At 42.4% G+C, this 12,152-nt stretch overlaps 2 protein-coding genes across 2 annotated transcripts; one reads left to right on the top strand and one right to left on the bottom strand.

Annotated features, from left to right (window-relative positions):
• Positions 1 to 367: 367 nt before the first annotated feature.
• znf106b (zinc finger protein 106b) lies at positions 368 to 9,760 on the bottom strand. The gene is made up of 21 exons (XM_085372563.1): positions 9,707 to 9,760; positions 9,283 to 9,487; positions 9,113 to 9,174; positions 8,656 to 8,859; positions 7,445 to 8,554; positions 6,983 to 7,340; positions 6,836 to 6,896; positions 6,284 to 6,438; positions 6,144 to 6,204; positions 5,308 to 6,049; positions 5,176 to 5,225; positions 4,895 to 5,028; positions 3,734 to 3,868; positions 3,423 to 3,539; positions 3,124 to 3,315; positions 2,806 to 2,868; positions 1,944 to 2,063; positions 1,543 to 1,614; positions 1,328 to 1,399; positions 1,084 to 1,230; positions 368 to 977 (listed from the first exon to the last, which is right to left on the bottom strand). Exons 2-21 carry the CDS (start codon positions 9,406 to 9,408, stop codon positions 921 to 923), a joined length of 4,038 nt encoding a protein of 1,345 aa, XP_085228689.1. The 5' UTR covers positions 9,409 to 9,487; positions 9,707 to 9,760; the 3' UTR covers positions 368 to 920.
• A 200-nt stretch (positions 9,761 to 9,960) lies between these two features.
• On the top strand, positions 9,961 to 11,981 carry churc1 (churchill domain containing 1). The gene is made up of 4 exons (XM_085371888.1): positions 9,961 to 10,098; positions 10,289 to 10,424; positions 11,525 to 11,595; positions 11,680 to 11,981. Exons 1-4 carry the CDS (start codon positions 10,060 to 10,062, stop codon positions 11,770 to 11,772), a joined length of 339 nt encoding a protein of 112 aa, XP_085228014.1. The 5' UTR covers positions 9,961 to 10,059; the 3' UTR covers positions 11,773 to 11,981.
• The last annotated feature ends 171 nt before the right edge of the window (positions 11,982 to 12,152 follow it).

Below are 12,152 nucleotides of genomic sequence, written 5' to 3'. Positions count from 1 at the left end.
GCATCTCAAAATTTTGGCTTACTAAATACCCCAAAATTTTAAGGTGCTTCTGAGTAAGTTGAAATTTCAAGATATACAACGTGAAATGTTGATTTATGGAGAGCAAACTTTTTTTTTTCACGAGCTTCCATAACATCATCAGCTGGTGGAGTTCACCGTACAGTCTACTTCACAGTTATTCTGACACGTTTCTCAATTTGCTGCATGTTTATTAGCTTCACATACAAATGAATGATATTCATGACAACTCGACGTCTTCACAGGAAGAAAAAAAAAAAAAAAAAAAAAAAAAAAGCAGGAAACAATTTTCATTAACAAATAAATCCAAATTACAAAGTATGAAATGATCTAATGGATTAGTGGCACTTCAAGAAAATACCAGTTATAAACGTCCAAGGAAAAGAAGTTCAATTTTGTGGGATTAAAGTGGTAAATATAGGAGAAAAATGCAGAATATTTTAAGAGGAAAAAAGCCGAATATTATTATTAACTCACAAAGCGGTGAGAAAATACAAATCGCCTGAGATTAATTGACACATTTATGAGAGGAAGAAACAAAGCAAGTGGCTTAACTCTGCATAGATATGCTGATCAGGTTCATGCATGAGTTATCGCATTATGCTTTATTTTATAACCATCAGTAGCACACTAGTGATTTTTAGCACTGTGTGTTTACAGGAGAAAGCAACAGAGTGATTTAGATGATTTAGAAGCTCATGTTTTCCAGCTCAAGCTATCACCCGCTGCTCATTCTCACTGAAACACAATCTGTGTCGTGTATTTCTCTCAATTTTCTAACTTTAATCTCAGAGAATTTCTGAATTTTACTTGCAGTTTGATGACTTTGAAATCTCAGAATACCACCAAAATGACAAGCTGGAAACACCCTGGCTTGCTGCATCACTTTACCACCATTCCCATCAGGGCTGCACGTTACTGTCGTTCTCCACGTGAGTCTGCATGTGTTCAGAAAGCTCCTGCGGCAAAATGCAAACAAAGCTGACAAACTGGTCTCTCTGAATGAACCACAAGAAGAAAACACATAGCCTAGCTAATGAGGTACGCTAACAAACTGTTCACTACCTGTCTGACTGAATGCTGCGTGGCAAAAAAAGTGTCGCAGCCTCTCCAGCGACACTTGACCGTCTGCAGATTTTGGTTGCTGTGATCTTTAGTAAGGTGCTGTAGCAAGTGATCCTGCATGCCAAAGATCAGAGAGCAATTCTGCCACTGGAAAGAGAGCAAATACAACAAAAAATCTTCAAGAAAAAGGCACTGTGTGAACGTGGAGGAGTCACTGTTCCAGTTTATAACATCAGGTTCTTACCCAGCAGCGGTAGTTTTTCATCAAGTTGAGCTTTACAGCTTGAACGCTGCCATCGTAACAGCCTGTGTAGATCTGCGTGTGGAGCAATCGACCACAGAGAAACAAGTCAGCAGTGTTTATTCATCCCTTTCCTGTATGAACCGCTGCCAAGCAAGTTTATATTTAAAAAGCAAAAAAAAAAAAAATACAGCTGGACCAGCTTTAATTGCACTTACCACACTTTTATGTACAGCCATGCACATCACCATGTCACTGTGACCGCCATATACCTGCAGCCGGTCATGAGACTAAACACAAAGTAAAACACACACACACACACACACACACACACACACACACACGACAACAGATAACTGTAACTAAAAACAGATTACAAAGGTTTTTATAAAAAATTATTTTTTTTAAATACCCAAAAAGGTGAAAAAAGAAAAATCAAAGTTCCTCAAATTGTGTAGTTACATGCACAGGGACAAATATGTAGCATCAACCAAAGCCGCACAGCATTTAAAGTCTAAATGGATTTGCAACAGTCATTTACAAAAGAAAAAAAATTGTAACCTAATCATTTGTTGCGTTCTTTTCTGTTCTACTTTGGAAGAAAATAGAGTCATAATACCTGTAGCTCATAAACTCGAACCAGTTTATCCAAACAGGCTGTTACCATCACTTTCCCCAAGATGACAATTGATGTGACAGCATGACCGTGACCCTTGTAGATGCGAACCAACTCGCCCGTCTGCAGACAGGAAAACATGGCAACAAAACTAAACGATAAAAAACACACATCACTTACCAAAAGCACAAGGCTCGCACACATTACTAAAGTTACACTAAAAATACCGGCAGCCAACAGTAATAGCCCTCAGCTTCTTAGTAGAAGCACCTATGTTATAAATCCAAAAATCCTCAGTGATTTTCACAAAAGTTGGCCTCTGACCTTGAGATCAAGGTTATCAGGATTAGAAGTTGTCAGACACTTTTAGTCGTGCCTCTACGGTAGCAGTTCAAAAATCTTCAGTGACATCTTTCTCGATTTATTCTGTTCACGTTTAAAAAAAATATACCTCTGACCTTGATCTTGAGGTCGAGCTCCCTGAGATTCAAATTCTTTTGAGATGTTTAGTAGATGCACCAATTGTGTTAATTTCAAAATCCTTCACCAGCTTGTTCTTGAGTTATTGCATTTTCAAACTTGAGTTTTTACGCGGCTGCCGGACAAAAATGAGCCGTTTATGGTTGACTGCTAACCAGGCTTAAAAAAAAAACAAAAAAAACAACTCATGCTAGCAGAAATGATTTGGTGTCTGCATCTTTCATGAGATAAAACATCAATATTTTATGACTAAAAACACCCAAACTAAAAAACTAAAACAAAACATTAAAACAGAATTCAACTTTTTTTAAATAACACTAATAACTCTGAAAATTCTCGCTAGCATAATTTCATTGATCTTTTTTAAGTAAGTCAAGTCACTTACATGGATGTTGTGGGCATGTACAGATGTGTCACTGGAACCACTGAAAACCAGGTCATTCACTACCTGAAAACAACAACAACCAAAGTCAACAAGATGCAAGAAGTGCTGCCTGCAGGTCATAAACCAAACACCAGCCAACCATTTCCTCCCACACATACAGAAAACAAAACATTTTCACTGCTGTCATTTTATGACTATCAAGTTTTACCACATGCTGAATGTTGACTCTGATGTCAACACAGACTTGATGTTGATTATGAAAACTTTAATAACCGTTTTCAGCAAAACAGACTGTTAAAGGATGTAGAATTTCCCCACCTTCATACAAAGTACAGTCTTGGTGTGACCTTCCAGTGACCGCAGCAGCAAGCCGCTCTTGGCATCGCGCACGCTGATAGTGCTGTCATACGATCCGACCAGAAGCAGCCGGCGAGCGCCCTCCTGAGCTGTGCCCAGGCAGCTCACGCCTCGTGGGCCGTGGCACTCGAACACATCCAGCTGTTTCAGAGTCTAAAAAGATCAAAGTTGTTGGAAAGAAGAGAAGGGATATATATATATATTTTTTTTTTTTTAAATGAACACTATGGCATGTACAGTAATTATCCAATTTCACTGACCTTTACATCATAGCTAGCAACTGATCCGCTGGCAGTCCCAGCATACAGAATATTCCAGGCTATGTGCAAATACAGCACTCTGTCAGGAAGGGCAAGCTGCTCCAGACACTTCTTAGACTGCAGAAAACAGTCGATTATAAGACAAAATCAATAAATGCTCAACAAAACACACGTTTACTTCAACAAACACATTCTGACTGAGTTTCACACTAAAATCCAGCCAGTGGGCAACTTTGTGACAGCAGCACTTTATTACTTCCAAAAACACGTCCAACACCAACCACATTAAGTCCTATCAAGACATTATATACCTTTATGCTGTAACAGCGGATAGTTTGATCGCTGGATCCTGTGTAGAGGCGTGTCGGCATATTTGGGATGGATGACACCAGTAGACAGTTGATTTTATTTGTGTGACCGTCAAATATTGTTAAGCACTCCTTGGTCTGGATACATAAGACAAAATATAGATGTTAATAATAGAGGAAAGAGACATACATTTCTTTAAAGACAAAACAGTGACATTCAGTCGCTTTTGTCTGATTAAAATCCCTCTCAAAGAGGGTGCTGTACCAAAAACCTCATTGTGATCGATTTGGTCGCTAGCAGATGGCCCTCAGTTTCCATCCATTTGCATGAAAAATGCTTGTCTGCAAACACTGGCTAACTAACCACAGAGTGGCAGTAAAACTTGTAAAAGTGCAATGCAGATCAGAAACAGAGCACATTTACCTTCCAAAGAAAGGTGTGGCTTGGACCTGAAACCACCACATTAAATGGCACAACTGCAAGTTTACGACCAATTTCTCCAATCAACTGCCAGCAACCTCTTATTCCCATTTACAATCTGCTATGCTGTCCATAGTCAGGGCTAAAGTGGACCAGAAAGGTTTGGAAAGACGGCATTCAGCTAATGAGCAACTAAATCTGGCAGTCAGGCTAGTGCATATTGATATGAGTTCACACGCTGCAGCCCGGCGTTGCTTCTGGTGATGGCCTGGAGATACTTCAGTGATAAGAAAATAACGTCCCACGGCTCATTTACACCTTGAACACACCCTGTCTCACCCCTGTGATGCATTCATGGTGCACACGTAAAGCTGAGGTTGCTGTAGTTAAGCTTATAGCTGCCTACTAAAGAGGAGCATGTCTGCAAGGTTTCTGCACAGTTTCACAGGTGGGAACTGCAAGTGAAATTTTAGCAAATAGGAACTGGAAATTAGACAAATATCTTACATAATATCTGCTTACATCTTACTGAATTCAGCTGGTACCGTTAGTAATTCTACACCCAGCGTGTATCAATGCCAAATCCCACTTTAACCCCTGCTCGTGGTTAACTGTCAGCTCATTTCATTAAAAACTGCACCAATGCCACAAAGATACTTGAGAAGTCCAGTTCAGAGACTCAAATTGAAAAAAAATGCACTAGAGATAAAACTGGACAAAATTTTGAAGTGCCAAGAACATACCACTAGACTGTAGGCCCGAGCCGTGTTGTCCCCCGAGCACGTGTACAGGACGCCATTGTGGACTTGAAGGCTGTTCACGGGGCCGCTGTGATTTAGAAACTCTCCCAAGGATGGCTCCTCATCATCAACGGATGCTGAAATAACAGCGACTAGGTTTATTTCTTTCTTTTTTTTAAGAATCTAAAAAAATAATAATACATATTTGAAATTTTCATGGTACATTTTAGCTCAAAAAAGGCAGTATGTTTTATCATTGCTGACAAACAGCAGAGATTACTCACCTGCAGGCGTGTTGGCATCTTTCCCTTCCAAAGCTGATGGCTTAATTTCACTGAAGGGATGAGAGAAATGGATCAGTTTTCCTGTAAAGTTCAGGATTGGAACCCTGAAACGATCCAAAGCGTGAACCTCACCTGTTGTCCTGACTTTGTTGAGACGTTTGTGTGCTTGCAGAGCTGAACTCAGCATTCACAGAGTGAAGCGGCTCCCGTGGCTGCGCCGGAACCTTTAAATCTTTTCCAAATGAGTCCTCACAGTCCGATTCATCGACGGCTATGACCTCCATGTTGGAGCGATCGATCATTTCAACAGAATCGTCGCTCTCGTTCCCCTTGTCATCTGCCACAGGTTGCCGTTTTTCTCTTTCGGGATTACCACTGGCTGGCTCTGGTTCTTTGGCCACCATCTTTGTCATTGCACAGTCCTGTAATCCCACTCTTGTTTCTTGCTGCTGCTGCTGCTGCCTGGCAGATGATTCAAGAGAAAGAAGTATATTTGCAGATGTGGAGCACTCTGCGTTGGACTGATTGGCAGAGATGGCAGCAGCAGCAGTTAAGGGAGCTGCTAAGTGTGTTTGTGGGAGCAGCAGGGAGGGAAACAAAGATACGGGTTGGTTCAGAGGGACCTGAGCAGCATCGGTTTTACTGGGCACTGCTGTGGACAAGTGGCTGGCTTGTCCAACTGTGGACCGATGGCACATTTCTTGCTTCACTGTTAAAACGAGCGGAGCTGGAAGAGGTGGGGTGATGGATAATGCTGGAGCTGTGGAAGCCGATTGCTGAGTTGTTGAGGAGCCAGGTAACAGGCTCGAAGGAGGAATGGAGGGAGATCGAACACTGGCAGCTCCCGCCGATGACGATGTTCCTGAGTACCCTTCTGGAAGAGATTAAGAAAGACGAGAGAAAGGCATTTGTTGCCCACGGAACCATTCTGAGTTCAAGTTTTCACTGCCAGTGTACATCTACCGTACCTTGCATTCCCTGCAGGATCTCAATGCGCTTGGCTCTTAGGCTGTTGACCTCAGAAGTGAACTAAAACAGCAGAAAGACCCAAACTTATGAATGGCTCCTTTGAGGTCAAACATTTATTTATTGGACATTTCTTCATTACCTGCTGTCTCAGTAGCAAAAGTCTCTGGACTTCTGCATACGCAGTTTGCAGGGCATTACGGGCCTGGACCAGAGACTTGTCCAAATTCTGCAATGAGTGGCTCAACTCTTCCTCACGCAGTGACACCGCCAACAGCTGGTCCATTTGTTCCTGATCTGCAAGTGGAGGGAAAAAAGTGGGAATGACTGACGAATGTTTGACCCCCCCCCCTCAAAAAACTGCTACATTATCTTAAGCTGCCTCAGAATTTAAGCATAGTTTTAAGGATAAAAGACAGTTTATGAACGTTTGAAAGCAGATTGAGGTAGAAGGTTAACGTGATATTTAGAATCCCCATATATCATTCCCAATATAATGTCAATACAAACCATGGCAGCAAGAAACATCGTTTTAAATATAGCATGATTGTCACTTTGACCTTAAGCTTAATCAATTGGCCTTGACGGAGAGGTCAGAGGTCAAATGTGACAATGTTTGTTCCAGTTTCTTATATTTCATTGCATATAAAAAGGTTTGTTACCTAAAAAAAATCTTACTAATCATCAGAATCACCTTTGTTTGACTTTGTTTTCTTCTTTTTCCCACTTGGCTCCTTGTCAGAATGACCGTCAACCTGCAAAAACATATCAATTCCACCACTGAAATGCATCTGCAAACTGGATGTTTCGGAAATGCGTCACAGCATGCAGTACTAATCACCGTCACCGTGGTGTGTTTCCTCTTGCTGGCACTAGTGCTGCCCCTTAAATCTGAATTAAAATCCTCAAAGTTTGGCTCCACTTTCATCTGTATTTGTGCAGCTGTCTGGCTGCTGCCAGGATCCTGAGCTGCAGCCGGCTGCCCTGAAGCTTCCTGAACCTGAGAGTCTGACTGTGTCCCTGTGTCACGCTCAGTATCAGCAGTGTCTCGGAATGGAGGGGGTGCAGTCGAGTGTGGCACCGAAACAGAGTCTGGAAACGACTCCCAGTGGAAGCCTTCGGACAGCGGCATGTCAAAGTCCTGCGGACGCACTGAGCTGCCTTGGTGAGTCGGACGATTCGACAACTCAATTCCAAACCTGAAAGTTTAAACAGTGACAACAAATAGCATAAAGAAATATCAACTCCAAACTGGGAAAGCACAAATACAACGAAACACCTTATTGGATGGCGATTTCCTCACCTCTGCGTGCCTTTTGCCTTCCTTTTCACCTCCTCATGCCCCGCTGTCCAGTTCTGATTACTCCTGGCCCCCGAAAAGCTAAGCAACGTGTTTGTAGTTGATTTACATCCAGCCTCCTTCTCCCCATGAGCTTGGCCTGCTTTGTGAGCAATTCGAACCTTAGGTTTGTTTGAGTCCGGCTCAGATGAAGCGGTCTTTTCAGTACATCTTTTAGGTGAAGTCAGGCCGTTGGTGGCCACCTGAGATGCATTATTCCCGTTGTTTGGCAGTCTGTCTGCACCTCCTGAGCTCTTTTCATGGTCCTGAGCTTTTTCAGTCAGAGCGGAGGTGCCTGCTGGCTGCTCTGCCTCAGTTCTGCTTTGTTGTGAGGTCACGGGATCAGCCACCTGGACGCCGGCCTCACTCTTCTGTCTCCGGGCTTCTCGGTCTGCTCTGCATGGCTCCCTCACACCCAGCGCTCTTCTGATTTGCTTCAGCATGGCAGTGACATCAACTTCTCGTATAGGAGCTGCGCTGTTGGCCGGTGCAGGTTGAGCTGAGCGGCGTACACTTTCCTGCCGTGTAGTCGCAGCTTGGTTCCGATCAAAGATGATGGCTCCATTATCAGGGAGCTGGTCGCTGGTGAAGACTGTGTTTGTTGCACCATTATACTTCCTGCTGCGATAGTTGTACTGGCTCACAGAAGGTCCTGCCATCTGGTGCCAGAGGTCGGTGGCACCCCCTTGAGTCTCGACGAATCTTTCCATTTGGGAGGTCACAAGTTTGACTCGGCAGGGCTGATTGTTGACAGAAGCGTTATGCCAGCTTCGACCTTCGGGCTCTCCAGACATAGGAGCCAGTCTCCTGCTTTGACAATGAAGGCTTGATTCTGCATTGTGAGGAGGTCTTTGCTTACTGGATACTTTGTTCTCCTTGTTCTGGACGACACCATTGCTCCTGCCTTTGTGCTCATCATTCTGCCTTTGCTCCAGCTGCACCTGTTTTGACTGTCTATGCTTTTCCACTTTGGATGCACCAGTCTTTGTTTTGGTGGTTCCCTTTGACAAATGAGCACGCCTCTGACCAGCCACCTGCTTCAGTTTCTTTTTCTTTTTTTTTGTTACTTTCTTCCTACGGCGGGAGAAAAAAAAAAAGGCAGTCGTTTCCATCAACAACATATTATAACATGGAGAGATTCCAATCGTTTTATTAAAAACAGGTGAAAAACTTACTTCTCTCTTTTCAGTGCCTTGTTTCTCTCCTTGATCTGGGTTATAGACTCTGTGCTGAGAGTCTTAAACAGAGACAGGGGCTTCACATTTTTGGACATCAAGCTCTTCAACTTGGCTTTGTGCTGAACGGTCGAGATGTGCTGGGCATACTCATTTAAACCCATGGAGGAAGCTTTGCATGCCTGACAGTCATGAAAGGAATCTCTGTTCAAGAAAGGGTACAACATATACTGTCAGAATTAAAAATACGGTTATATGTCAGTGAAACTTTGTCATTTTCAATATTGTTCAAGGCTACTTGAAAAACTGCAAAAGGTTTTGGCTTCTCCGAGGCAGCGTATAAAGAAAAGAGAGGTGGTTCAAGACTCTTGCACTGCACTGTATGTCTGACTGAATGAAAAGTGTTTGTCATCAGCAGTGATAAACACACATTTCTCAAATTAGACACAGTACTCACTTGCCCAACACTGACTCCAGCTCTCTGTGATGCAGCATGCTGTGCATATGCTCGTGTGCTTCCTGTAGTTAGAGACATATTATCAAGATTACAAATTATCTATAAAGAAACTGCAGGTTATTCATCTCTACTGAGAATCCAGATGCTTCGGTGAATTAAGAGCCACTTACATGCCTCAAATACCAGCTGCGACACAAAATGCAGTAGCTGCTTTTAGACGTCTGGGAGGTTTGTGGAGGATTCTGCTCCACATGGGATTTGACCACCTTCTCGTGTGGCGTTTGGACGTTTGCCATTTCTGATGACGTGAGACTAGAACCCCAAACTGTTCAGTGTCTCAACATGTCATTGCTGATGGCAGCATTTATATTGAACCTGAGCAGTAGAAAAGAAGCACAGCCATTGAAACACATTGAAAATTAGCTCAACGTGGTCTTCAACTCAGAACTAGCCACTCGTTTGAAACGGTTTTAACACTTTTTTGAGCATTAACGACATTACGATTCGCCAAAGCCGCTGGGAAAAGTTAATCGCATCAAAGTGACGCCTATTTGGGTTCCACGCAACAAAATCTTAGCTGCAGATAATATTTACCTCGTAAATTTCACAAGGCAACAAGCATTCACTGCTCTAATGCCGCCATGTTTGCCTGCGTAAATCACGTCACGTCAAAGTCCACCAATCGCGTTCCGGAGACCGGAAGCTTGTGAGAGGAAAGGAGATGTCGTAGATCTACTAAAGGTAAGATGGGGCAAGTAGAAGGATTTCGAGCAATGTCCGCCGTTCAGGATGTTTTACAGCTCTGGTTGGGCTACAGAGACCGCCGTCCCGTGCGGAAGAGGCGGTTTTTCTACATATTTGTTAGCTGGGTGTTACTGTATGTGTGGCGTTTTTTCTTCTTTAATAATTATAATTATTTTAATTAGTTAAATTTTTATTTGGTTAAAATGTGCAACGGTTGTGTGCAGAAAGAGTATCCGGACCGGGTAAGTTGATGATACCGAGTGACTAAACTTAAAGTACCCCGTCCAGCTAACGCTACACTTAGCTATGATTGACGTTTGTCTCACTTCCGTTTGGTAAACAATCCAAAACAAACAGTGATGCTCTGATAAAATACTTAAGAATCACGTTAAGGAGCCAAAATATGTTTGCAATGCTTTATTCCCCGCACAGGGTAACACTTGTCTGGAGAACGGCTCCTACTTGATGAACTACCTGGGCTGTGCCAACTGCCATCACAGGGACTTCGTGATGATCAGCAACAAGGCCACCGAGGACGATGATGGAGAAGAGATCGTCACATATGACCGTTAGTCTCTCCCAACAGTGCTCCAACTAGAAGAGAAAACCTGAAGATAATAGCAGTGCCACCAGATAAAAATGCACTTCAATGGGGCGGTAGTATGTGGCCCACACCCCACCTACTGTTATGTATTCCCAGGCAGTCTGTTAGGTTTGGAGAAGGACCTGTATGGCTGCACTGACATCTTATAGAAAACTGTCCTTGCAATTTTTTATTTCCCTTTCCACGTAGTGGGTTCCATGGAAAATCCCATAACCTCTGGACGATACATAAGTGCTCTTGTAGATGGATAAGAGCCAAATTCCAAAAGCTTGTGGAAAGTCTTTAAAGACGACTCCTTACTCTCATGTACAGCTCTGTAACTGTATGCAATCTACTAGAGTAGCTTTGATTTCATTCACATTCATCTTAAGCTGGGCCTGGGTGCGCCCTCATCTACTGCATGAAATGAGTGGATGACACAAAACAGACTCTCCCTTTTTAGGCCAAGCTTCTTCTGATTGGGGATGTCTGAGGTGACCATATTATGGATATCCACTCTCACTGGCAACATACAGATCCAAGATTAGGGAAAGAAAATGCCTGAAATGGAGGGTTTTCAGGCAGTCTGAAGCCTGAATTTTGGGCTAAAAGAGATTACTTGCATTTTTTTCTAAAGAAACGTGCAGTCAGGTGAGACTAAAGAAGTCACTTGGATGAGTGATGAAACGTTTCTCCCACCGAAAACATGACGTCCTTAATTTAGTTTTAATCTTAATTTAGAATTCAAAAGTATGTTAAGTATTTTAATTTAGATGTGTAAAATCAATCACGTAGCCTCGCAGTCTGCCTTTACAAACATTTGTGAGCGAATGGGTCGTTCTAAAGAGCTCACCGAATCAGAGCGTGGCACTGTAATAGGATGCAACAAGTTTCTTTCCTCCTTTCTTTTCCTCCTAGATATAGTGTTGTTATTATTATTAAATCAAAATGGTCATACACAGTAGTTTATAGTAAATCTGTCTCTTTTTTTTTTTTTGCTGTCGTTTTATTTTACTTCCAGACTGTGGGAAAACCCATCCAGAAGCAAGTTTAAAAATAATGCCGTCATCTGTTTGTCTTTCCAGATGTTTGTAAAAACTGTGACCACGTCATCGCCAGGCACGAATACACATTCTCTGTTGTCGATGAATATCAGGCAAGTAGCGCTGTCGTCACCAAACCGGTCGAGATTCACACTGTGGATTCTGTTACTTTACGGGTCTTTTTCTGTGTTGTCCAGGAGTACACTATGCTCTGCATGCTGTGTGGAAAGGCGGAGGACTCCATCAGCGTTTTACCAGACGACCCCAGACAGTCTGCGCCGCTCTTCTAGACCTCAAAAGAAACCTGTGGTTTTTAGGTTTCGTGTGGTGCTGGCTTCTCATTTAGGGTTCCAACCATTTTTGTCATCCGCTCAAAGTTTTGTCCTTCTATAATTAAGCATGTCATACATTTGGTGCAGTTCCTGGCTGTTTATGAACTACTGTATGCTAATTGGAGGAGAGCAGAATATATGTATGCATAACTTTTAAAGACCTTTCATTATGACATAAAAACTGTCAGCTTACCTTATATTGTAAATAAACATATTTTATACTATAAAGCTTTTTCTTACACTTTCCTGCATGTTGGATGATGCTATGAACCCAGAACACTTATTTTACTTTAAATCTAAAAAATAAAATAAAATAAAAAATTAGCATTTAAATGTTA

Source organism: Diplotaxodon limnothrissa, linkage group LG15, assembly GCF_057381915.1.
Source record: "Diplotaxodon limnothrissa isolate DT_005_m linkage group LG15, D_limnothrissa_male_GT1.1, whole genome shotgun sequence".
NCBI lineage: Eukaryota > Metazoa > Chordata > Actinopteri > Cichliformes > Cichlidae > Diplotaxodon > Diplotaxodon limnothrissa.
The sequence above is the reverse complement of the archived record's forward strand: the minus strand, read 5'-3'. Positions and strand labels throughout refer to the sequence as shown.

What these genes read in the sequence shown, in the direction of transcription:
- znf106b (XM_085372563.1), bottom strand. Translation starts at nt 9,408, where the DNA reads ATGGCAAACGTCCAAACGCCACACGAGAAGGTGGTCAAATCCCATGTG. An exon ending in GCAGCTGGTATTTGAGGCAT is followed by an intron (nt 9,175 to 9,282) that starts GTAAGTGGCTCT and finishes CTCTAACTACAG; the next exon opens with GAAGCACACGAGCATATGCA. An exon ending in CGCAGCATTCAGTCAGACAG is followed by an intron (nt 978 to 1,083) that starts GTAGTGAACAGT and finishes ATTTTGCCGCAG; the next exon opens with GAGCTTTCTGAACACATGCA.
- churc1 (XM_085371888.1), top strand. Translation starts at nt 10,060, where the DNA reads ATGTGCAACGGTTGTGTGCAGAAAGAGTATCCGGACCGG. An exon ending in AGAAAGAGTATCCGGACCGG is followed by an intron (nt 10,099 to 10,288) that starts GTAAGTTGATGA and finishes TTCCCCGCACAG; the next exon opens with GGTAACACTTGTCTGGAGAA. An exon ending in CTGTTGTCGATGAATATCAG is followed by an intron (nt 11,596 to 11,679) that starts GCAAGTAGCGCT and finishes TGTGTTGTCCAG; the next exon opens with GAGTACACTATGCTCTGCAT.